This window comes from Danio rerio, chromosome 6, assembly GCF_052040795.2.
Source record: "Danio rerio strain M-AB ecotype USA chromosome 6, GRCz13ab, whole genome shotgun sequence".
Classification (NCBI taxonomy): domain Eukaryota; kingdom Metazoa; phylum Chordata; class Actinopteri; order Cypriniformes; family Danionidae; genus Danio; species Danio rerio.
This window is the reverse complement of record NC_141026.1, coordinates 62,447,710-62,475,000: the sequence shown is the minus strand read 5'-3', so window position 1 is coordinate 62,475,000 and position 27,291 is coordinate 62,447,710. Positions and strand designations below refer to the sequence as shown.

The 27,291-nt window shown below is 46.6% G+C and overlaps 2 protein-coding genes across 22 annotated transcripts in view; both read right to left on the bottom strand.

The window, feature by feature from the left end:
- Positions 1-7,213, bottom strand: part of kdm6al (lysine (K)-specific demethylase 6A, like) — a 35,821-nt gene extending 28,608 nt beyond the window's left edge. For 5 of the 11 annotated variants that reach the window (NM_001441686.1, NM_001441690.1, NM_001441684.1 and 2 more), the window contains 2 exon segments: positions 5,265-6,125; positions 5,038-5,101 (listed from right to left, as the gene is read on the bottom strand). In NM_001441686.1, coding sequence (NP_001428615.1) covers positions 5,038-5,101; positions 5,265-5,425 — 225 coding nt within the window. In that variant the 5' untranslated portion in view covers positions 5,426-6,125. 11 annotated transcript variants of the gene reach the window in all.
- A 2,347-nt stretch (positions 7,214-9,560) lies between these two features.
- Positions 9,561-26,876, bottom strand: ddx3xb (DEAD-box helicase 3 X-linked b). 11 transcript variants are annotated; one of them, XM_087254979.1, is made up of 19 exons: positions 26,566-26,876; positions 25,687-25,735; positions 25,481-25,528; positions 20,895-21,089; positions 20,676-20,808; positions 20,492-20,596; positions 19,662-19,761; positions 19,448-19,583; positions 18,268-18,365; positions 18,093-18,191; positions 17,627-17,787; positions 17,220-17,364; positions 17,005-17,149; positions 15,233-15,283; positions 14,141-14,322; positions 13,664-13,781; positions 12,109-12,262; positions 11,807-11,934; positions 9,561-11,698 (listed from the first exon to the last, which is right to left on the bottom strand). In XM_087254979.1, exons 1-19 carry the CDS (start codon positions 26,608-26,610, stop codon positions 11,625-11,627), a joined length of 2,166 nt encoding a protein of 721 aa, XP_087111105.1. In that variant the 5' UTR covers positions 26,611-26,876; the 3' UTR covers positions 9,561-11,624.
- Positions 26,877-27,291: the final 415 nt, after the last annotated feature.

The window sequence follows — 27,291 nt, the reverse complement described above, 5'->3', positions numbered from 1 at the left end:
TGCTTGCTGTAAACTAGACTGCAGTGTTTGAGCGTTGGTCATGGCACTGCTCTGTTGTGGTCAAGCTGACGTTTCCTTTTCTCTGAGATGTGTAAAAGGCTATCACTATTGACAATATTCACTGGTAAAATAATTAGCATTTCAGCAACGCCTGATATTCTCCTGCAGGATTAAGCAGACTCAACTAAACTGAGGCCAGTTTTACTGCATATCCAAATCTCACCATGAGACAGTTCAAAACAAGATCCGCTCATATGCTTCAGCACCAACACACAAACCGGTCTGTCAAATACACCGCTGATATAAATGAATGACAGTGAAATATTGACCGTGTCAGAGTAGCCTACATGAGCCTCTATAATCTTCAGTTAATGTCAATTCATACTGCGCCGTCAACTTCACCTTTAATAATTTAATCAATTACTCTGACCACAGTGAGCCGGGCTTTACAGACTATTACCACACTGAAAGTTTTCCCCTCGGGAGAATAAACTCAGTCAGGAGGATGAGAGAACAGAAACTCACTGTGAGAATAATCTTACAGAGCGGCGCACATCGCGTCTGCGCAGCCGGGGTGAATGAAGCGCTGGACGCAGCACGCAGCCCTCCGCTATCTGCAGACACTTCCAAAACAGCAGACCAAAGAGGAGAGATCAGTGCGCTGAGCACCCGTCCTGTGTATTATTGAGCCTTTCCTCATTTAAAGTTTCAGCTAGGCTACTGTGGAGTAGAGAGGGTCATGACTTGCTGGTCTAACACACACACACAAACACACACAAACACACACAAACACACACAAACACACACAAACACACACACACACACACACACACACACACACACACACACACACACACACACACACACACACACACACACGATGTAGAAACAGCAATCAACTCCTGCTGCAGGTCAGAATCAGATGCAGAGCTCCTGTAAATGCACATCTCCATTGATCACTGATATTAACACTTTACATTAATTTGCCTTAACTAATATGTACTTACACAGGTATTATTAGTTTGTTACAATGCACTTATTGTGTAAAAACGTGTATTTACTGTGTACTTATGCTTGATTTAATACATGTATGTAATTACATCTGTAATTAACTTTTGTAATTACATTTATAAATACACTGTTGACCATCCCTTACTTCTTAACCTACCCTTAAACCTACCCACACCACCAAACCTGTCCATAACCCAACCCCTATCCCAACTCAAAAGCACCACAAGTGTTCTCAAATACATTATGAACACAGTAAGTACACTGTATTTATTTTGTGATGTCAGTACATAGTAGTTAAGAACACTTAATATAAAGTGGGACCTATGGTCCTTCAAATAGTTTAATAAAACTTATTTGAGTTTTGGAAATCACCAAGCGACCCCTTGTCATTGTTACGCGACCCCCACTTTGAGAACCACTGGAAAAGAGAATGGAGAATGATGGAGAGGTGAGGGCTGAACTGAACATGACTTTAAGCACCTGAATATTCATCTGTGCTTCACATTACACTGTAGAACGGCTTCAGGACATTTAGGACATAATAGCCTACAGAACAACTGTCTGCTGCCCTGTAATAGGCTACCGTCACGGCTGTTGATGGCTTACAAATGATACAGAATATAGCGCATGCGCAATATCAGATCTGGATCAGTACTAGCTGGCCGATACCGGATCCAGCAAAACTAGGCAGTATTGAACTGATATCCGATCCAAACATCAGGATCAGTGCATGCCTACACTCCTCTAACCTCAAAAACACTACAATAAAGTCCAGCATTTTCCAGGGTTTCCAGCAGCCGTATGAACCCTGCAGCAACAGCAGCAGACACACACTGCTTTACACTGCCATCATCCAGATATACGGCAGGCAGAGCTCAGAAAGCAGCACAGTATGACGGAGAGTGGAGGTGTAGAGCCGCAGCTGCCGGAACAGAGGGGAAGAACCCATTACTGGAGACGCTGTACAGGAACCCAGGAGCAGCAGAACCAGAACAGCTTTACCTGTTCATTCACCTGCGGAGGACAGAACCCAGAGTCCCATCCAGACAGAACACAACAGGTTTAACATGACCCGCTTCTGTACTCCTGCCGCATGGACAACCGCTTTCAGCTCAATCACACACAAAGTCCAGCTCTTATAAAACCACGGTGAACAACCAGCTCTGCTGCACCACTGAGCGACCTCAACTAATCTAAAACTACTTAAAGAAAGCGCTCTCCCCGACGGTGTTATCTAAAGTGTTCAATAAAGAATCCTAATATACCGAAATGTGTTGTTCAAATATTCAATAGTAACTGATCTCGAATGATATGAAACTGGATATCCTGATTGATTCTATAGCCATAAATATAAACACATGACTGAGTGTGTGTGTGTGTGTGTGTGTGTGAGTGTGTGTGTGTGTGTCTTTGATCACCGAGGCCGCTCTCTTCAAAAACCGATAGTTGCTTCGTCTGTCTGGCTATATTTCTGCTTTTAATTGAATGAAAGGTTCATTTAGATGAGCCAATATTAATAAACTGCAGTGAAGTAGCTGTGACGTGATCTCATCTCGCTCTCTCGCTGTTATTCAGACATCGGTACAGACGCCACACAAGTCAAGTAGCAAAACTGAGGCTGAGCTGAGCTGAGAGGTAGAATAGCTGAAGCCTTCGCCAAATCTGTCAAACTACAGCCTGAAACTAACAGACAAATGTGTTTTAATATTAATAAAGATATGCTCAGCCTATTTAAGCTCAACGGCTATATACACCGCCAACAGGCAAGCCATACAGAAATGACGTGACGTCACGCGAAGCGGCTTCCGGGTTTAAGCGCTCTATTCAACTGAATGGGGAAACTCGTGAAATGGTAATAATAAACGTTTACAAAGCAATTTAATATTCTTGAAAAATCACGATGGCAGTATAAATGTCCATGCCTAATATCCGGTGGCCAGAAAGTGATTAATTTTTTCATAAATTGTTAAAATGTTGGTATTTGTGATGCAGCAAGCCCAGAGATTGTTGTGTACACTATGAGTCTATGTTAAATTCCCTTTAATGTGTGATAGGAATAAAAAGTGATCATAAAGGAATGATTTCTCCACTCAAATGAGTGCCGGCTCAAACCCAGAAACACTATTACACACGTCACCAACACGTCACCACTGAACAAGCGGATTACTTCACTGTGTACTGGGTTATGATGTATATTGTACAGTAAAAGCTAAATGTAGCTCACGGTCACTTAAACACAGCAGAGCTGCAGTCTGTGCAGTGCACATTTACAGGAGGTGTTGGTCAATACCCGTTACTGAGCTCCAATATCTCTGAGGGAGATGATGTTAGCAGAGAGACAATATCAACTCGAGAGATTTTACAAGTAAAAGGTGTTTTAAAGGAACAAAACGCAAAAACAGAACAAATAAACCTGCAGGAGTTCAGCACTCGTCATGCTGCCGGTGTGTGCAGTGCAGTGTGTGTAGCGCTCATGCAGCGCGTGCTGGCAACTCCTGCAAAACTGAAAGTATAATACGCACACACATATATAAACTATTGACGAGCAGAATCAGAGGAGACCCCCCCCCCCTCACGGTGATACCGGTATTACCGGTGTTGTCACATGTCGATTAACCAGTGGGGAAATTTCCTCTTCGCCACAACCCCCCACGCCCCCCCAGCACTGCTGTGCTTCTCAAGTGCAGCCGGATCTGCTGTGCAGCGCACTCTAGAACAGGGATTCTCCTCTAGTGCAATAACTCCAATATTACACTCTTATTACTTAATTTTTATTATTAAAAAGTGACGGCATCTCCTGTCTTCTGTGACTGAATAAGCCGCTTCACTCGGTGTAAAAACAGCCTCACTGTGGCTCCCACTGCTCACAACCCACAGCAGAACCACCCCGCTCTGCCTAACCAGCTGCAGCCTTTCTGCTGGTCACCTGACAGCAGCGCCACCTGCAGCACAGGAGCAGAGCTGCACTCATGATGGACACACCTCTGTAGACTCCAGCTTTACTTCCAGCTCTGACAGCACCGCTGATGACACAAGCCTCAATAACACAGTGCTGAAGCAGAACCACACACACACACACACACACACACACACACACACACACACACACTTATAAAGCCGATTATGGGGGTGATTGATCGATTACTGATCAGTTCTTCACTGACACACTGCAGAACAAGAAACCAGGAAACCTGCGTTCACATGGGGACGCACTCAGTGCAGATCTGTGCTGACCTGAAGCGGCCTGCATCTCCCCAATAACTGCAACACACACACACACACACACACACACACACACACACACACACACACACAAAGTACAAGTTCAGACAGGTGATCAAACACACAGAGCAGGTGACAGACTGAAGGCAGTATCAGACATGATCAATACAGCTGATCAGAAATAAGTCAGGAGTCTGACATCCCAGCCAACTCTGTCCCCTCTCTAGTGTGCACTACTGGTCGCTGTGGCCGTTGTTCCGTTGTTCATTACAGGTAACTATGGCCCTTATTCTCCTCTGTGGTGTTCACTGCCGAGTTCACCATCAGGTGTTTGAGACCCAGGTGGGCCCGGAGCTCGGGATGCGTTCAGTCGCGGCTCTGCTCGTTATTTGCTCCGGTTTCTGCAGTCCGGTTCTCCCCCGGCCCACACCCCGCCATCTTGGGCAACCCAAGCAGCCATTACCGGCGGCTACATGGTAAAGGAGTTCCGGAGGAAATACAGCCCGAATTCAAACACCGAGGCCTGGCCGCTCCTGCCCGTCACCGGGGGCCTGCTGGAGTGACACCCGCCGCAGAGAGCTCCAGTGGCCGCAGAGAGCTCCAGTGCCCGCAGAGGAGGAGCCGCGCGACGGGTCAGCCGGTGCTCGAGTCCGAAGAAAGGAGCAGCCCTTACACCCGCACAAACACCGCCACTGACTGTCACTCAGCACTGCGTGTGTGTGTGTGTGTGTGTGTGTGTGTGTGTGTGTGTGTGTGTGTGTGTGTGTGTGTGTGTGATGTGTTGTTTTCCACAAGCATCTTTACCTTCACGAGCAGGGCCTTCATGCTGGCGCCATCTTCATGAAGCCGCTGATATCCGAACAGAGAGCTGCAAACAGACACAAACACACACACAGCGCTGCGGATCAACTCTCTGACCAACACACACACATACACATCACGCGCACACACAGACACACACACTCCTCACACCCACAAACTATCAAAAGCGCAGAAGCCGCTTGCGGGCTCCGGTAAGCGGCGGTTCCGACCTGTCGACGCGGGCCAGAGTGTCGCTCTCCTGCGCGCTCAGCCGCGGTGATTCCTCCTCGGGTTCACTCGCTTTTCCCGCCGCCATTTTCTTCTCCTCATCACCAGCAGCGCTGAGGCGTCGAGCAGCGGCGGCGGCCACCGACACTCGGCACGGCTTCATGGAACCGCGCCGTGCAGTGGAGCGCAGGCGAGCTCCGAGCGTCCAAAAGCCACAATAAAAGCCAACTTTTCCCCCGTAAAGCGCGCTTCGGTTCCTCAAGCCCCGTGCGAAGTGAGTCGGCCCTCCGGTGGCGCGTTTCTCACATTGTTTAGTGGGAATAAAGTGCGCTCCGCGGCCCGATGCCTCCGCGGCCGATCGCTCTCAGAAACCCCGAACGCGGTAAAACAAGGTGAAAGTTACTGTCCGCCGCCAGATTAAAGTTGTTGTAATTGTGTCACACAGGCGAACCCACGCCGTCGCCCAGGACACGCCCTCCGGGGCTCAGCGGCCAATCGCAGCCCGGAGCTGGAACGCGTCACGATCCGGTCGAGAAGCGCCGCGATTCGGTGCTGTCGGTAATTTGGATCCGGCGACGTTCGTTCTGTCGCCGCGGAGCATCGCGCGATCACAGACAGCGGCGGCGCGGCTGCGCTGTTATGAAATGCAAATAAAGGGGCGTGGCTTCCATATATATTAGGGAAAGCGAGTGACAGCGAGCGCGCTGAAGCTCCGCGAGTGCGGGAAAGTTTGACGGTCAAATATTCACTGATCTGAGTTCAGTTCGGCTCCTGACAGCAGGACACGCAGCAACGCAAACTCCTGTATTCACCGGGAAACGCGGACACTTGAACCGGACGCACCGAATACCGTCCGAAACATTGACGTGGCTGAAGGCGGCGCGACTCCCGCAGCTGTCAACACCACCTGACCCGTGACGTCACATAGAGCCAAAATGGCGGAGCAGCATGAGCCGAATGAAGATAAACAGCGCAAAGTCTCCGGTTTGATTCCGCTCCCTCCTTCAACCGATCTGAAGATGAGCTCGCCGCGGCCCTGGAGCCTCCGCGTCACCTATAAGAGCTCCTTCAGTGAAGCACAGCCTACCTGCCTCTCACACACCGCTCAGCCCCAACTAGCCAATGCAAATCAGCTCATGAATTATCATGCATATTTAAATGAGCCGGCTAATTAACGGTTCTGTATGCTCATTTATGGCTGAAACACTGACTGTAGAGCAACACAGAGAAACTCAAGCCCCTCTGCGGACAGGTGTGCGGGGTTAGTGTGGCTTTATTCATGAAAAGGGAAGGTGAAGGAGTAGAGCTGCTGTCCACCGCGGGTTTCGCCCGAAGAGCTTCATATGAGCAGAAACTTACAATACTGATGCTGCTATTGGCTGTTTTTAAAAAGAGGAGGGACTATTCAACACGCCCCGCCCCTTCTCATCTGAGTTTTCCAGACTGTAAAGTGGAGTCTGTCTAATTCAGCAGAAACACAGGTACCGCCTCAGCTTTTACCTTATTTGGAGGAATCATGAATATTAATGAGCTTTGGTCATGTTCACACACACACACACACACACACACACACACACACACATACACAATCTAAACTTACTTCAGTGTTGAGAGATATTTCAGCTCATGGTGAAGCAGCTCACCTGTACACCTGATGAGCATTAGTGTACCCTCAGCAGGTTCAGCACATGCACACGGCGAGGCGGCACACACAGGAAGTGCTGATTATACACAGGAAGTTAGTGCTCAGAGAATTCAGTGCTGGAGTACAGGAGTGCTCAGCTGATCTGGGAACAGATGATGAGGGTTCAGCTGTGGTGTGAAGGACAGCAGTGAGTCTGCAGTGTGTGTGGGAATGAGAAGATCAGCCCACCACTGGGAAACAGTGAAGGAGAAGGTTCTGGAAAGTGACGTAGATCCTCTCTGTGCTGGAGACACATCGATAAAGGACTGATGATGATGATGATGATGATGATGATGATCCACTGATGAAGCAATATAAGGCGTGACTTGCATATTAATGAGTCTGTTTTTGTTCTGATTGGCCTGATTTTCTCCAGGATTTTACGCTGATGGTATGTAGATGACTGAAGCTCACGGTGATGTTGAATGAGGGATATTCAGGTTAAAGGTGCTCCTCCACAGGTGTGGGTTACCTGCTCAGTGGAGGGTTTCTGCTGTTACAGGCTCAGTGTGTGTGTGTGTGTGTGTGTGTGTGTTAATGTTGCAGAATATGATTAAATGAGTGTTGCAGAGAGCCAATCACAGCCCAGAGACTCCTGAAGGAAAAGGTATCGAGAGCACACCTGAGCTCATGGAGACGCTTCATCAAAGCAGATGAGGAGGAACTGCTGATCAGTAGAGACGGCTCCGTCCTTCAGTGCGTCCTCTGAGGAAGTCCTCATCAGTAATCTGGCAGAACTCTGCAGGTTATTCTGACTCTGATGGGGGAGCGAGGTCAGTGATGGGGTGTTTCCCCTCAGTGTCCGCATCTGACCCGGCTGCTGCTCATGTGTCTGCAGTAGAGCTGTGGGTCTCTCACTGTGCTGCCTCGTTCCTCCAGCTCCACTGTGATGATCTCTCATCTCTCCAGATATAAAAAAAACAGCAAACAGAGGCCCGAGAGTGTCCCAAACCCAACTACAGCCCTACAGCGCGCAGTGCACTCTAGTCCTGCTCCGCATGGCTGTGCTCTTCACTCCAGCAGTCTGTCAGCAGCAGTGTGCTCTGGCTGACCGTCTCCTGCTGGAACATCTGCAGTCTCTCTTCTATCCTTCATGCTTTCAGCAGACGCAGATGTTCTCCTGCTCTCCATCAGCTGAAGGTCGTCCTGTCCTCCTCGGTTTGAGGCCAGTGGAGGACGTGATGCGGCTTTCTTCTGGTGACTATTTTGAGAATGCTGGAACGTTCAGAGGAAACTCAGAGGTTTACAACTGGAGCACATGGAGTAAACTCTAACTGCTGGTGAAAATCTCCCAGTCACACGATCAACTAACCAGTGGCCCGCTTCCACCGAGAGGTACAGTACAGGTCACCTCCGCATTTCCACCGACTAAAGGCTACTCTTACAGAGTGTGTGTGTGTGTGTGTGTGTACGAGCTTCAGTAGACGTCATGTTTACTGGAGGAAATGTCGACAGTTAATTCTGTTTATTTACTAGAGTAAATGTGTGTAAATCTATATTCATTTAGTTTTTTAATTAATTACAGTAATATTGACTAATATGAACATGTTCATCTGATTTATGTACAGTGTACAGTCATATTTCATTTTAGTAGATAGATTACGACATGCTTTGTTTACTAAAAGTGAAATTAACTGGATTTGCATCGTAAACATTAAATAAAAGCGAAAATTAAATAAATTAAAAGGATGTTATTTTGATTTCACTTAAGCCTTTTAATACCAAAGTTCTCAGCAGAAATCATCCGCAGATTCTGTCTGGCCCTGCTGATATGCAAGTAATTACAGATAAACTGCATGCACACACACACACACGCGCGCGCGCGCGCGGAGAGGATTCCCTCATTCCCAGCTCAGAACAGTCCAGAAGCTGCTGCTGATGATGATGATGATGGTTAAACAGGGCAGTGTGTTCATGGTTGAGGCTGCAGACGCATCGTTTGCTGCTGTTTTTTCAGCTTCTCCTTTGTGTTTCGTGCTTCACGCTCACGTTTGTCCACTTCTGAAAAGATCAGATATCAGAGCGCTTCAGTGATCACCCCACATGATGAATATGAGCTCACGAAGCTCGTATTTCTGATATTAGATGCGTGGAGAAGGGCAAACCGCTCACACCTTCACACGGGCTCCTGAAAATACAAAAGGACCCGGCCGATTCGGCTCCTCTTCTTGGCTTTGTGGCTGTACACCAAGACAACGACTCGGTCAGTTTGAGCTCGGGTCGACCATGGCTGGTCATTATACGTGTAAATTAAGGTGTGATGTCTCAGCGGTGTTTAAAGATGCCGCTTCCTTTGTGTTCACTCCTGTGCTTCACTTTTAAATACCCTTTGACAGTGGAAATGGCCATAAAAGCGTACCGAACCATACCACTCAGTGAAAACGGACCACAAGTGATATCAAATAAGCCACGCTGGAGCTGTAGATGCAGAATTATAAAGGGTTAAACTCACACACACACACACACCATTCTGGACATCCACAACATACACTGTCAATCTAGAGTTTACCGAGTGAACAAACCCTAACCCAACAGACAGAAACACACACGCGCACACACACACACACACGCGCACACACACACACACACACACACACCTCATAGATGACAGAGATTTTGTGTTTGCTATTTCCAAGTTTAATTTGGTAAAATCGTACAATAAACACATTTAATGGTTGTTTTTTTCGTGCAGTGCACAGCCTCTACTCTAGTACATAAAGCAAATACTCTAACGCTACGGGCTCGGGCGGTGTTCTGTCACATGATCCGGTGGACTCTTCTGCACCCTCGGGCCGCTCTGCCGCACTTAAGACTGAACGTCAGGCCAAACCTGTCAGAGAACACCGCCGCCGCGGCCCAGTATGCAATGCAACCATAGAGAAGAACCACATGTTTCTGATATTGAAGATTGCCGTGTGCCAGACAGTCACTGGGGGTACAGACACAAACCCAACACAAATACTGGAGGAAAACCAACAAAACAAACCAAAAGAACACAAAAGAACCGGAGGATCTGAACACTTTGCACTGATACACACTTACAAAAATATTTCTGTAACTTTTTTCCCAAACCTTGGCATGGTTGTTTAGCGTTCGCAATTTGGAAGCCAATTCAGAGCTCGATTGATCGGATCGAAGCGTTCAGTCGGCGAAACCAAACGACCGAAGAAGTGGATTCTGGCCGAGTCCAAAACGACCTTAAACATTAAAAAGCTCACACTACCCCGAAAAATATAAATTCCACGCATACGGGTGACATTCAACATTCAAGTGCCAGTGTTTTTGTACTGTCTTTTGGTCAAGTTACTTGAAACTATCACTTTTAGGCTTATAAAAATAAATATTTCTCAAAAATGCTCAATAAATTACACAAACTAGCAGCAAAAGTAGAATCTAGTAATCTGTGCAAATAGCTAAATTCCCCACTGCTAATCCCCCTGGTCCCAAATCAGTCCTGGTTAACTATTGGAGAACCGTCCCCTTTTGTAAACAAGCTGCGTTTAGTTAGTTTTCTTCTTCCACCGTCTCCACACACAGTATTTGGAAGCGTACGGACACGCACTCGACACACTTATATAAAACCCTAGATGTGCAATAAAACAACTTCAGTAAAACTCGATGGGTGAAACACAGAAGGGCCAAAAGTAGCACCGCTGTTCTCAAGTCAGCTCCACACCGCCGGCGGCCGTCCACAGGGGGCGCCACCGCCGCCGCCGCTCGCTCATGCAAAGGCACAACACGCTTGAGGAAACTATTGCACTTCAGTTTAACGCCAGAGAACCTGTCTTTGGCAGGACGCTCCGCTCCGCTACACACACACACACACACTCATACACACTCTCACACACACACACTCGCGGGCGTCGCGTCTCCAGAGTAAAGCCGAGGATGTCTTTCGGAATTCAACGCAGCTTGAAAAAGAGAGAGAAAATAAAGAAATCATCTGATGGAAATTAAGAGGTGACGGATGTTACGGTAACGAACGTAAAGCCTGCTGCAGAATCTGTTCGTAACTCTCCTTGACCAAAAAACAACAACACTAGCATGCGGATTCTTCAGAGACGAGCTGGGCTTCAGGAGCCGTTACGCCGACGGGAGGAAGAGAAGAGTCCGGTCGACCGCAGACGCAGGAGTCTCGCCTGAGGACAGAGCGAGCGGATCTCCTTCTCCTTCAGTAATAGTAAAGCCCAGCAGGGGGCGGCGCGAGCACTGCGCACCTCAATTTCAGCTCTAAACACGACACACCGTCCCAGAGTTTGCCAAGGTTTGACTACATCCAAGCTTATTTTGATAAACAGTCCCAAACAAATCTTCAGGGGGAACGAAAGAGGAGAGAAGCTAAAATAATCATCAGCCAGACATTAAAACCAAAACAGAGGAGGAGAACACAGCGAGTCTAAGTGTAAAGGCACAGCACATTAACAAACTGATGATTCTCACTCGGGGGAAAGAACTGATGTAGTGGAGAACTAGCGTCCGGCTCCGCTAACGCCGCAGCGCTCCGAGAATCACCGCTGCTAATGCTCTGCACAGCTCCTGCAGCTACAGGGGAGTCTGGCTAGGGTACATGTGGTTTCCGCTCGGTGTGTTTGGCGTGGTGGTCCACCGTAAGTGTGTGTGTGTAAGTGTGTATGTGTGTGTAAGTGTGTGGCTGGAGTGCACAGACGCCGCGGCGCCGCTAGTTCCCCCACCAGTCCACCTGGGAGTAGTTTCCGCCGTAGCCGTCGCTGCTGTAGAAGTTTCCGAATCCTCCTGCGGGCAGAAACACACATTGTTAGCGTTAGCATGCACACACTGATGATCACCACAGGAATAAAGCAGCGTGCGCTCCCCAATGAGGGCGCTGGGAGCGAAACCGACCCTTACCACCGCCAAATCCTCGGTTCCCTCCATGTCCACCAGTGCTGCGCCCGCCGCGGCCCCCGAAGCCTCCGCCGCCACTGCTGCTGTTCTGACGGTAGTCTCTGGCTCCAAACCCTCCAGAAAACCTGAGGAGCACAGCAGAGTCAGCGCCACCGTCCAATCACAGACGACCCGCTCAATGCTCCACAGCGCTGCTAACACCAGGAGCGCGAGCAGCTAACCGAGCTCTAACTCGGACTCTTCACACTCAAATCGAGAGAGCTGGAGCTGAAGGGAAGGACAGCAGCACGTCAGCGTACCTCTTGGAGCGTCCGCGGCTGCTGCTCTTGTGCTGGTGCTCATACGCCAGACTCTCCAGCCACGACGGCACTTCCTGTTTGGCCTCCACCAGGATGTCCAGCAGGTCTTTGGTGATGTTGCCGTTCTTATCATTGAAGAAGGATGTGGCAAGACCTGCGAAGATGAACACATGAAGATGAACGCCACTCACTGAACACCAGCATGGAGGATTCTGCTACTCAGGGCCGCGTTTCCCAAACACTGGCGTAACTCACGGCTGGACTATGATTCATCATTTAGGAGAAGCAGGATGTAGTGACGAGTGTTTCCCAAAACCCATAGTTTCTGTCGCAGAATTAGCTATTTATTAGGAAACGAAAAACCCTACTTTAATAATAATATCAATGATGATGATTATCATCAAGTAGGATATTGTTTGTTTGTTTTTTAAGGTCTACTTTTACAGTGACGCATGTAAACACTGCAGAAGTGTTCTGGCCAGCAGAGTCATGTCATGTCCAGTACAGACACTTCATCAATAACCTACTATAAATCAAAGCATTAGCGTATGCTGTGTGTTTTGCTTTTATAAGCTTTGCAGACGTAACAAACTCTGCTTGTAAATCACAGGTCACCTATAGCTTTACCATGAGCCACGGCTGTGTTCAAAATGACATTAATGTGTTCTAAGTGCACTGTGAAGGGAACGCAATACTACACATGAAGATCGCTAAAACTGCTGTGGAAATAGTTTGAAAGCAAATTACAGCTAAGAGAGACGAGCTTAATGCTTTAAAAAGTGATCATCTCAAGTGTAAATGATGACTGTTCTAAATGAATAGGGTATAGGGGGATACGCGGGATTAGAACACAGCCAGGAACTCCGTTTCTAACTAACTACAGCTCCAGAGGTGTAGCTGTAAGTGCACAAGTTTGCGACGCAGTTTGCGAATGTCAATTAGACTGACGGATTTGAAAAACGACAAATCAACAAGCTACGTTTGTAACGACACAACTTGCAACCTTAGTTGGCTAACGATGGTTTTCGGAAACGCACCCCTGAGCAGTAGGTTAGCATCAAGCTCATCTTTAAGCTAGGTAACAAGCCAATGAAGATACACTTTAAACCTGCTGCTAACAGCAGTCAACACTGCAGACACATCACTACTGTGACTGACCAGATGTTCAACACCAGGGGTGTCCAAACTCAGTCCTGGAGGGCGGGTTATCTGGAGAGTTGAGCTCCAACCTTAATCAAACACACCTGAACAGCTGATCAAGCTCTTACTGCATGTGCTAGAAACTTCCTGGCAGGTGTGTTGAAGCAAACTACAGCTAAACGCAGCAGGACAGCGGCCCTCCAGGACTGAGTTTAAACACCGCTGTCCTATACGCATGCAGGTGTGTGTGTGTGTGTGTGTGTGTGTGTGACTATAGTGTAGTGTGGTCTACGGTGGTGAATGAGCATGGTGCTCAGTGATGAACTGAAGCTTCTGCTCATCGCACAGATATGGCGGTGCTCGTGTACTCCAGCTGTAGTAAGCTGTGGTGTATTCAGACGAGGTCAGTAGTTACCCAGGTTGCCCACACGCCCTGTGCGGCCGATGCGGTGGACGTACTCCTCGATGTCGCTGGGCAGGTCAAAGTTAATGACGTGCTTCACATTGGAGATATCCAGCCCTCGAGCGGCCACCTGTGGAGGAGGAGATCCAGCAGAACATCAGCGGAGGGTTCAGCATTACAGCAGAACTCCTCACAGAGAAACCCAGCCAAGAGGACGGCACCACAAACACACCTCACATATACACTCTAGACAGACTTCAGAGAGAGGAATGAGAGATAACAGTAGCCAGAAGAGGCAACATCAGCCCATGACAGACGCATTACACAGCCTGAACACTAGCGTGTAGAGGTCTGTCATATGATGTGTAGATGATTTCAGATATAAGTGTAGCTTCACTAATATGCATGCTTTAAGATCAAAACATCACACTGAGGGTTGAGCTGCTGATGCAGTGAGACACACTGATCAGAGCGCAGTGATCAACGCACCGCCGTGGCCACCAGTATGGGGCATCTGCCGGAGCGGAACTGGTGCAGCGCCTCCTCTCGGTCCCTCTGCGAGCGGTCTCCATGGATGCTGGTGCAGGCGTAACCCTCTCGGTACAGGAAGTCCTCCAGCGCGTCCGCTCCCTTCTTAGTCTCCACAAACACCAGAGTCAGAGAGTCTTTACCTGCGGGACGGCCGACAGTCAACACACACAGAAAACACACACTCCACTGAGGACATGCTGAGCTGACGGTCCCGTTTCTACTGTCATGCCCATCAACTCTTTAATCAAGCTGCAGATTCAGGACAAGCAAAACACCAGTCAACATTGAGGGGGATCCCCTTCACCTAATCTGCCCGGAGCAGGCGCTGGCAGACGGGTTTAGCTTGTTTTAATGGGACGGTTCACCCAGAAGTGGAAACGCTGATGTGTTTACTCTCCTCACCTCTGAGTTCTGTTCAACACCAATGATGATATCAGAGAAAGCTGAAACCCTTGATCCACGACCTCCACGTCTCCAGAACACATCAATACTGGAGTAATGGAGGCCAGTAGTTACAGGTTTCCAACATTCTTCACACTATCTTCATTCGTGATCAACAGAAATGCGACGCTTGAACAGGTCTGAGTGCAGGTAAACGGCAGCATGTTCAGTTCTGGGTGAGAACATGTTTCTGGAAATGCTCTCGATTGAAGAATCTTCAGGTATTTGGACTAGAAACGAGACCCTGACTCAATGACTGGCACACAGAACAGGGAGCGACACACATTTGGATCTCACAGAAGTGCAGATTAATTAAAGACCGCTACATTACAGCAGATCTCTCTATTTACAGCAGATTTACTCAACACTTCATGCAGATCCAGCCGCAGGGGTGACCCACTGCAGAGCAACACTATGGCCGAAGGGTAAAACAAAAATAACACAGGGGAAGTGAGGGACTGCACAGTGAATCATGAAATAAACACACTATCTGATTTGAGATGGACGGGGGGGAGGTTGGAAAACAAATGATGTTGAAGCAGAATGAAGGTGTGCGGTGTGACTTGCGTTTGTTTCCAGCTCCAGTGCAGGTAAAGCGCCTCTACTCACCTGGCTTCTCTACGCTCTCGCCTGTACTCTCCTGAACCTCACTCGGAATAACTGAATAAAACCAGACCGTGGATGAGCTTCAACATATCACTGTCATGCTTCATAAGGTTAACATGTGAGAGCTCTGCTTCAGGGGTCGGAGCGTGTGTTCATACTCTACTGATGTGCTGTATAAACTACACACACACACACACACACACACACACACACACACACACACACACCTATATATAAGAACTAAAGTCAGTCTTAATTCAGCGTCCTGTGGAACTCTTCTAATATTTGCCAAGTGATGTTTAACAGAAGGAAATCTTTCTCAGTATTGCCTAGAAGAGTTTTCCTTCCAGCAGCTTTTCATTTAGGGTCAATATTAAGAGCTGTCCTTAATTAATCACTCATCTGCAGAACAGACCACTGTTCTCGCCCAATGACTGTAAAAAATATGGACGACGCGACAGCCCTTTTTCCCATTGAACGCCTTGAGGGCAAAACGCCTGCTTGACGGGCACAAACTGTCGCAAAAGACTGCTGAAATTGGAGCCAGACATGCGCAGAAGGATTGTCTGATGGAGCCAGAGGAGGAGCCGCGAAAATGAGCAGAGTCGAGCTTCCAATCAAACGCTTTATGTAAAATCAACTACGCCCCCCGAACTTCTCAGCATGCGTTTGCTGTCATATCAACACAAATGGATGTAATGACGTTAACCGGCATGCGGCAGCACCGGCTCGCTCGGCCGCCGCATCTGGCTCGATTGACTCGGACTGGAATCGGGCAGTGAGTCCAGGCATCCGGAGTAGGTCCAGCAGAGGTAACATTAGTCAGTCTGAGCTCTAAGAGACAAGTCTCCGGCAGGCGAGAATCTAGCCGGAACTGTGTTTTGCTATCTGGGTGGCTAGGCGTGTATCAGCAAACTAATAAAGCCCGAAAAAAGCCCTGAACTTAGCGAATAAACAGTGTTCCACCAGGATCATGTATGTCAGAAACTATAGTTTACTGCTGAACTCATTTTGTCATGGTAAAATAACACAGAAATCGAATAATAACATTTCAGTCTACTTCAGTCTCCTGCCGAAGCTCAAACGCCGCGCTTTGAGAAACTGTCAATCACAGCTGTAAATCACGATGACACGCCCAGCATTAAATTACTGCTAAAAACAAACTGTTTACAAAAATGAAGATCTGCACCTATTTCAGCACAATAACCAGTGCCTTAATCGACCAGAACTATCTTTCGGGACATTTTATTGCAAGTGTAATTTTTTTTTTTATTTGGGCTCAAGTCTCCTTCATTAACACGGAGGAGGCGGGCTTTATGACTTGTACTGCAGCCAGCCCCCAGGGGGCGATCTAACGGCCGAAACCTTCACTCAAACGTAGGCTTGCGGCACACTTGTTCTCGCCTCATGAACCTGGTGAGGCCTTTAAATGTCGCTGTGAGCTGAATACTGTGTCCTGCAGAATATCCAGTACAGTATGATGTGCAGGCATCATGACAGACAGCTCTGTTATCAGACTACTGCTAAACCCTCCGTTAGGCAACACTTGGAGAATATTAGTGGAACTAGAGCCACAGGAGGGAGAATATCATCAGCTGGACCTGTGCAGACACCATCTCAGCTTCATGTGTGTCTGGTGTTTAGAGGAAGCTTATAAAATCTACTGAACACATCCCCAAACTGCCTTAATCATCAGTCAGAATACAGGTGTTGCTGCTCATCCACCCTGAAAGCTCAGACAGGTGTAGTGCAGTGCTCAGCAGGTGTGCGTGTACCTGTGGCGTTCAGCAGGTCCAACAGGAACGATCGCTTGTCGTTCTCCTCCACCCACACCACCTTCTGCGTGATGTTCTCCGAGGTGGAGCCCACTCTGCCCACCGCCAGGAAGATGTAGTCCTCCAGGAAGTCACGAGCCAGGATCTGAGGGAAACACACACTGTTGAGGAACTGATGAGCAGGAGGGCTGGTGTTACCTGTGCACCACACTCACCTGGATCTCCTTGGGGAAGGTGGCGCTGAACATCATGGTCTGACGGAGGCCTTTCGGAGGCATGGTGTCCTGCTCCACGATACGCCGGATCTGTGGCTCGAAGCCCATGTCCAGCATCCGGTCCGCTTCATCCAGCACCAGATAACTGCACACACGCACACACACACTGCTCACTGAGCGCCCGCTGCACTTACACAAACTCACTATTCCGCAAAGGTTGAATTGAATGCAAAAATCTAGCAAATGTGGCGGTTTAGGGAAGCCTGCAGTCTGAAACTGCTGCCTATATCATCATCATCATCACAGGCTACACACTGCAAATCCTGGAGAGGCTGCCAGTGTGTTCGGATCAAACAGGTAAGCAAATCACACAGCGGTTAGCAAAGAAAAGCAGCTGGAGCACACACTTGCAGTAGTCCAGGCCGATCTTCCCGCGCTCCATCATGTCCACCAGGCGCCCGGGCGTGGCCACCAGCAGATGACAGCCGCGCTCCAGATCCCGGATCTGCTGGCCGATGTCTGCGCCGCCGTACACCACACAGGGACGCACGTGAGAGCGGTACGAGAACTGGAGGAGAACACAAACACACATCAGGCTTTCACTGAGGGTCACGAGCTCTGACGGAGAGCTGAAGGATTTACTCTCCATCAGGAGCTTCACACCTCCAGATTCTTCTGTTGAATACTAGAGAGATGCTGTTGCTGGTTTATCAGCACATCAGCAGATTATGGCCACTTCAGACAACACATCATAATTAGGTATATTTAACAAACATCTGTCTCGAATCAAACAGCACAATCCCTGTAAATCTCAGCGCGAGTATTGAGTATTGTGTTTGGAGTGAAGGGCGGCTCTCCTCAGGGGTTCATTACCTTTCGGGCTTCATCATAGATCTGTAGAGCCAGCTCTCTGGTCGGGGCTAACACCAGTGATATGGGATACTGCTTGCGCCGGCCATATTTCCCATTTTCCTGAACACAGGAGTAAATCAGGTTAGTTTCAGCGTGAGTGTAGAGTAAAGTGTCAGAGCTGAAGCTGAATCTGTACCTGTGCGCTGTTCTTGGCGGCCTGCAGAGCTTCTCCTGGTCCATCAGTGTAGATCTGGCTGAGCACTGGCAACAGGAACGCTGCTGTCTTCCCAGAGCCTAACACACACACACACACACACACACACACCAGATATTCAATACCTTTCAAGACTCTTTCTATACAGTAATAGCTCATCGGCACTTTATCTTAGAGGACTACAGACACCGCTGCTTTCATCATGATCCACACAAAGCTGCAGCACATTATCGTGGGCAGACGGTGATTTCAGAATAGACTAAATAACTTCAAATGTAAAAATGTAAAGGGTTTTGTGCATCGAGTGCTCTCGCCACTAACAGAGGGACCCAGCGCAGTGAGCGCACCATCCATAACACCACAAATGTTCTGCTAATAACGATTTATTTCATATTATAGTATCCCAATACTTTATTAATAACATTTAAAACCTCCTCTGGTGTTTGTTTTTAGAAAATATCCAAGATCTTTTTTTCAGAGAGGCCTTTGTAAAGTGAAAGTTATACAGGCCTATGGCTTAAAAACAGTTTAATTTATGTATTGTATATACCTGCATTCTTTGTTTTATATTGGTTTATTTATTTAATGTGATTTTATTATACGAGATATTTGTAATTCTTTAAATTATTTAACAGCCTTGCATCACGACATCTTTACTAGACTCGGGTAAACTCTCTGTCCTTTTACTCCGCCTGAAGCCCCGCTGGCCCCTGAGAAAGCCCGCTATGGCCCAATCAGGCCCCGGAAGTGAGTGGAAATGCGACTGGGCTTGGCTCACCCTTGCTCACTCGGTTTAGTCACGATAGTGGAAATGAGGCTACTGACATACTGAATTAAAGATGCTAATCTACTGTTCAGCAGGAATAACCCTCGCCTTGATTACAGATATAACAGCAGCGTGACGTCAAATCTAACAGGATTCCACTGATTTCAGAAACTACAGCACTTCAGAACATGCAGATTCAATTCAGGCAAACTTTAGCACAACTGGACTAACTATACCACTCAACACCTGGCAAACTGGGACTAAAATGTCCCTAAATTGATCTAGCAACCTTTAATGCGTTAAGACCCTGCACACACCCTGACACACACACACACACACACACACACACACACACACACACACACACACACACACACACACACACTCGTCTCTCACCGGTCTGTGCGCAGGCCATCAGGTCCCTTTTAGACTTGATGATCGGAATCGCGTGTTTCTGGACCGGAGTGGGCCGTGTGTATCGGCTCAGGTTTATATTACCCATGATGATCTCCCCCATCTCCAAATCATGGAACTGCACAGACAGAGAAACGCTGCTGAATATGATCATCAATCAGAGAATCAGCCTGAACACACTCATCAGGAAACTCACGCTGTCGATGGGCTGCGGCCCGTTGTGGCCCGTCGCTTCAACAGGAATGTCATCGTATTTCTCAAAGTTAATCCCCGTGTTGCTGCCAGAGAACAGCTCGCTGCAGACAGACAGACAGACAGCACACTCAGCCAAAACAGCAGCTCGGGGTGACTGTGGGTCACTATTAAGCATGAATGTGGAGAGAACCCTAAACCTGCTGTACGTCCTCAACCCTGTAGTGCACATATTTAAACTAGGCCTCCTTTCAACCTCTTCCGGCCCAAGGAGATTTTTACATGCCTTTTTTATTTCTCTTAGCTATTTGGACTTATTGGAACCCAATTAGAATAAAAACCCAAGAATCATCTTTTGATATGATGTACTTTTAGAGAAAATGTCCAGATATGTGAAAATGTCCTTTTTCCTGGCTGTTTTTAATGCATAACTTTTTTTAACTTGCTCTGACTATCAGAGAGTAAACACAACATGTTTTCCTATTATGGACAGTTAAAATAGTGTTTGGGACATTTCATATGCTGCACAACAGTTGCAGGATGACACTGTCTGTAACACAATATAAAACATTTAGAGTATTTTAAACAGCCACTGGAAGAGCTCAAATGTGCTGTGCATGTATGTGGATAGTCGAGCCTCAGGAGGTTAAAGCTGGAGTAACAGTAAAAACATTAAAAACGTGCGTGCATTTACAAAAAAATAAAAGTATAAATACACATTTCAATAAACTCAGAATTAATTAAACTCATTTCAAATGCTCATATAAAAAAGGCACAACACAACACTTGTCAGATCACACACACTCATGATCAGGAGCACACAGCAGCACTCACTGTTCCAGGCGCTCATTGGGAGGCAGTGGTTTGGACCAGTCTTCATCCCTGCACTCCTCCACCCATCTGCTGTTTCCACCGCCACCGAAACCTCCACGCTCATACCTGAGGAACACAACAGCGCTTCAGTCTCACACACAGACATGCACCAGATGTTCCCCAAAGAGTGTGAAGAGAGACTCACCGGCCCCTGGATGAGGACCCGCGGTCATTGAAGAACGATGATTTGCCCCTGTCGGAGCGCCCGCCGAAGCTGTTGTAGGCGTTGTCTTTGGGGACGTTCCATCCCCCTGCATCTTTGTTGTCGTAGCCAAACCCTAAGAGACAGAGATACCCATCAGTAAAGCAACACTGGCAGATGGCGAAACAGAGCAGGCTCTCAGGTGTGTGCGGCGACACCTGCCTGCGCTCTGCATGGGCTGGATGGGGTTGTAGGACCCAGTGCTTTTACCCCGGAAGCCTCCTCTGCCCCCGCGGTCGCTGCGGATGGGCCCGCGCCCGGCGAAACTGCTGCCCCCATTCATGCGGTTGTCTCTGCCATCATGGTAGCCGTTCACGAAGCCATTGCTGCGTCCGTTATCCCATCCTCCAGGAGCATCTGAAACAGCACGGTTACATGTCAACTGGTGGACAGACTCCCATTACGGGGTTTCAGCAGGTCTTCATGACTGTTTAATGTGCATTTATGAATTATGCAGATGGTTTTTGGAATTAAACTGACAGCATTGGGGCATTTAGGTAAATACAGAGCTCCCTTGTTATTCGAATTTACATTGTAAACAGAACCTACAATAGGTAATCTGTAAAGTAGTCCGCTTTAATTTTTGCAATTATTACAGATGTTAAGGCTGTGAAACCCCTCACCACACACCTTTAAAACTTAAACAGACATCAACATTTTCACACACTCAGAGTTCAAACCTTTGTAGAAAAATAAGTCCAGTATTCTAGAATGAAACCAAAGATGAAAACTATTTGATCTTCATTTATTTAATTGGTAATGGCAGACCACTGTAATGATGGAGATATGCATGTGCAATAAAACAGTTTATATTGGACTCTCAGAACAGCTGTACGGTTCACTGTAGATCCGACATCTAAAGCAGTGGTGTCAAACTCAATTGCTGGAGGGCCACAGCTCGACAGTTTTGCTCCAACTCTAATCAAACACATCTGATCAACTAATCAAGGTGTCCAAAACTGCTCTGAACAGCCTGATTAGCTGGATCAGCTGTGTTTGAAAAGGGTTAGAGCAAAACTGTGCAGAGCTGCGGCCCTCCAGGAACCCAGTTTGAGACCTATGATCCGGGCCAGACGGAATCTGCGGACGGTTTTTGCCATTTCAGCAGAGATTTGGTAAATATCTGCAGATTTCTGCTGAATTATTTTGGGAGTATCATATCTAAAACCTTTTTATGTAAAATAAAAAATACCTTTAACTTTTATTTAATGTTTAAAATGCAAATCCAATTAGATTCACTTTATTTGGCAAACAAAGCAAGTCTCTTATGTAATATCTCTACTAAAAGACAGGAAATATGACTTTACAGACGGTATTGTACATAAATCAGTCAATAATATTACTGTAATTTATTAAAAACTGAATTAATATAGGTTTACACACATTTACTCAAGTAAATAAACAGAATTAATGATGGGCTAAAAATCTGCAGATTTCTGCGTGTGCAGATTCTGTGTAGCAGGCCACGCTGGACCTCATTCACGTCACGCATTTAACCAAAACGGAAAAGCTGAAGCAGTGATTCCAAAACGAGCAACAATCTCAACAGACAAAAGACCCGAATATCTCATTTTCTGTGATTATTACATTATTTAAGTGATTATGCTGGAAGCCAAACCACAATAACTGGTGTTGCTAACCCTAACACTCTCAACTTTCTGCAGGCAGTGAGGAGGAATATGGGGGAAATCAATAATTATTAGATCCAATAAAGCTCTGAATGACATCCTGAATAAGGCAGTGCGTGCTTATTGTCATGGAGGATAATCGCTGAGGACGCCAACGATCAGGCTGATGATGATGATGATCCTCAAAGAGAGTTCAACTGAGTAATCAGCTCATCATGACACCCTACTGCAAGCAAATGTAGCCCAATACCAGCCATCATTCACATCTCCAAACATGTCCAGAGAATTAATCATGAAACACATTGGATAATGGACGATATTGGACAAATCAGATATTGCAATATTAAGTTTTTCTGCAGTATATATAGCGATATGAATATCATCCCACCAGATGCCTTAAACAGTTCTATTGAAGCTTTTCGGGAGAGTCAAAGTAATCAGGTACAGAACATCAATAATCAAATGCGAAACACTGTAAAGACTTCACTGTGTACATAAATACAATTAATATTTATTACACCTACAAACGTCTTAATTTCTTGTGTCTAAAATTTTTAAACTGGCCTGAAATGTGGGGTCAGAGGCCTCAAATGCATGCAAATGATCAACTTTCCCTATTAACATTAGCAGTGACTCTACAAACATGTTTGTCTTGTTTCTAGTCCAAATATCTGAAATGTCTTGAATCAAAAAGCATTTTCTAGACTACAATATATATATATATATATATATATATATATATCTATCTTCAGAAATAAGTCAAAACTAGCCCTTTTTCCATGAGGAAAACAATGTTGTTACTAGTCTAGAAATATGTTTGATTTAAGAGCCTGATATTGAGACGAGGAAATCATTTGTAGGGGTGAATGTGCTCCTGGTCAGCTATAATCCAGACTCAACACTGCAGACCCAGTGGTGTGAATAATGTGGATGCACACTGTGATATCCATGCTGAAAGCATATATTGTGCAGCTCTACATAAAACTCTAAGCGCAGCTGTCATAATAGAAATGTACAGCTCATATATTCAGGAGAGCGCTGAGCCAGTCAGATTACAGATGAGGGAGCGTCGAGGAACACCAGCGGTCTCGTTTATAAACGAGTTTCCCACAGAAGAGCTGTGATCTATAACAAATAAACTTGACTAGAGAACGTGCTGTGCTGTAACAGGATAAACATTCAATATTGATCTAATTGGTCCACTTCGAAAATCACCCTATGAACCATGTTCATTATTAAATGCTGAGATTTACTGGAATCCAAACACCACCAGAGGAAAGCTGCTTGGGTTTGGGTTTCCAAAAATAAAAATGCAAAAAATGGTTCCCATCAGCTGATAAGGACAGTTATTACTCTATATATGTTCAGTCTGCAGCTCTTTAGAGTGTAAATGCAGAAAGTTGTAGACAGTAGACTGCTCATCTGTAAAACAAGTTTAACTATTCTCCACATTAGATGCTGTTTTAATAGTCTATAATGTTATATCGTGCACCATGGTGATTAATATGAGGTGCAATATTTATGATGTCTACAAATGGATCTTGGTTCATGCACATTCTAATGTGTGTCGTCACATCACAGAACTGGTTTATTCCCCAACTATGAGGATATGGTGCAGACGCAGTTTTTAAAGGGACAGTTCACCCAAAAATGAAGATTCTCCTTTTTCACTGTTCAGTCTTTAAGGCCCCGTTTACACTAGTGCGTTTTAGTTTGAAAACGCATAAGTTTTGCTACGGTTACGCCATCCGTCCACACTACGCCGGAGTTCTCGAGCGCCGAAAACGGAGCTTTTTGAAAACGCTGGAGAGGCCGTTTTCATTCTAAAACGGTGCAGCTCCGTCTCAGTGTGGATAGGGAAAGACGGAGACATCTGAAAACGGAGGCGGGGCTGCAAACGTTCGCCTATCTGATTGGGGCTTTTCCTCAATATTAAGTAGCCCACACACAGTTCAGTCTCGCATCCTCTTCTTTTAAGTTCAGACTTCGCAAGTTTGATCAAGGCTGCAGTCTCCCCCTTCTCAGTTTGATATGGAAAACATACCGGGGACACGGGTAATCTTCAAAGGGGACAGTGTACTTTATAACTTCATTCACATCACCTTGGCTACGTTGTTTCACTTTCTCAACAATAAAATGTAAACATGATTTAAGGAACTGCCTATTTTCTTTTTAATATTAGCAACTTAACAGACAGCAGAAATGTTGAGGTGCCGTGCTGCATATATGAGCGTCATCTTCACTGTGTGCATATTTATAACAAAACGGAGCCGATAACAGATGCCTCCTTTCAGTGAAAATACGAAACGCACCCTCTCTTTTGCTGAATATCAGTTTTAATAATCGATAATTATAAAAGTATAGCATACAATAAGTTTATACATTGTAGGAAATAAAGACGAGCGATCAGTCAATGTACCTGGATTAATCATTAACTTATCTTTGCGCTTAACCAAAACATGTTACCCGTGAACAAGTAACTTAATAGATTCCAATGACCAAAGTCAGGGAATATGTCGTTAGATAAAGACAACAACATGAATGAAATATCACGTTTAGCAAATATAGTGAGATTAGATCCAGCGGGAGATGCGTGATGAGCAGTCCGACAAGCAGAGCTCTCATCTGGGTAGAAATGCTGGAGCGCTTGCCCGAGTGTGTGTGTGTGGTCACGTGATGTGCGTTTTCAGCGTTTTGGTGTGGACGGAGAGCTGTTCAGAAACGCTGGGCAAAACGCGAGTGTGGACGCGGATCGTTTTCATTCTACAACGCCGTTTTAAAACTAAAACGCACTAGTGTAAACGGGGCCTAAGAGTCTCTTGATATTTTAAAGAAAGCTGAAACCCGTAACACTGACTCCCAGGGCAAGTTAAACAGATCCTGATGGGTGCAGATCTCCAACACTCCTCCAAACCTGATCTTTTGTGTTGAACACAGATAAATCAAAGGTTTGACAGCAGCACTGGGTGACTCAATTATGACCGGGTTACATTTTGAGTGAACTACGAAAGTTACTGATGTTGCAAGAACAGTAAAACAATACCATCTTATAAAATGATTAAAATCATGTTCAGACTCTGAGAATCACATTATTACATATTAATGAAATTAGTGTCATACCATTTTTAGCTGCTTCTTTGTTCCTTAAATGTGGTGGAATGTAGCGCCCTGGAGAAGAGAGACGGGGTTAATATGGCAAACACAGACAGCTCTGCTTCAGCAAACATCAGTCAGTCCACAACACACTCCACATCCAGCCCAGAACTGAGGGACTAAAGACAGAATGTGGAGCAGAGAGAACTGAGAAATGAGGAACAGAAACTCACTTCCAGTGACTCCTTGAACATCAGCGGAGCTCAAGTCTAGGGCAGCCAGCTGAAACACACACCACATCTCACTAAACAAACTGGAACACAAACCTGAACACACTGCACACACACTGCCACGTGCACATCATTTACAACTAAAACAGCAGCTTCTTTCGGTCCTGCTCGATTGAGGAGTAAATTAGGTCGCAAGAATAAGAGACAGATCCCCAAATTAAACTCATTTATTCAGAATTGAATCATTTCGGTCTTCTCCTGAACACAAAATATGAGTTCAAAGAATATTGAACATCCATAAGAGGAAGACCAGAGAGATAACAGCTGCCAGTGTCCAGCAGATCCTCGACACATCTTACTCTGTGTTGAGCAGAAACTAATAACCTCAGGGGTTTAGACCCACTGCACTGGAACAAGTGGAAATACCGTGTTTTACAGTACTGTACTTTAACACGCCTGCTCATGCGGTAACCATCAGGCAGATTAAACCGTAATAAAACCGGTTTGGACCCTCATTTAATAGGAACCAGATTGAGCTGTTCGCGTCTGCCTGCTTATAATTACGGCCGACTACAGTAACGTAATCGGTGACAGCAACGTCACAAAAATGACACGAAAACACGACAGAATGTCGACAATACTGAGTAACCAGCAGGTCAAACGGAGACGTAATGACAGGCCGGAGAGCGGCAGAGTAAAGCAGCAGTTGAAGGCTTTTCCGGTGGATATAGAGCTCCTGCGGCCCGTAAACACCAATGAAGCCTCGTGTGTGGATCCGCCGCCGCCGCCATCATCGCCGCCGCCATCCCGGCTCCTCCATCTTACACACCGCCGCTTCCAGAGCCCATCCGCCCGCCAAACACACCCCGAGCCCCGACTCACCTGCTGGTCCAGACCGTGCACATTTTCTACGGCCACATGACTCATAACTAACGGGTGTTGAGGGCCGGTGTCGCGGATAGACGGGTTCCTTTGTTCGCCGGTGTGTCGCTTGTTCTGGCGCTGCTGCCGCGTCTGAGAGTCCGGTCGACGGTGCTCGATGAAGCTCGTAAAGAGGAAAAAATAAAGAAAACGGAGTCACTCTGAAACTTAAACGTTATTTTAAAATAAATCGTTGGTTTTCGGCTTGATTTCGGTGTTTCGGCGGAGGATTCGCGTCGAGCTGCGCTTCTTTCTCGGTCTGAGGGTGAAACAAGAGCGCAGCGGAAACCGCGTCATTTTATTGGACGACGCGAATCAGCGGAAGTCTCGCGAGATTTGGAGGAGCGAGCGACGCCACAGCGAGACTGAACTGTTTACTAGAAATGAATAAAATAACATTGAAGAATGACGGATTCAGCTGCTCACAGCGCGAGTGCGGCCAGATATCAAGCACAGACCAAAATCAACCTTTATTAAAAAAATGATTATAAATGTGACCCAGTTAAAAATGTCAATAAAATGGAGGCTGACGCAGGCGCTGTGCAGGGCTACTGCTCTACATGTACCGAGGACACCTCACTGAGGATGAGGATGATGATGCTCAAAGATCATCTGGAGTTTATATGCTCTATAAGTGCAGACTCACTGCGCCTGCTTGAGCTACAGGACTTTAGTTGAACATTGATT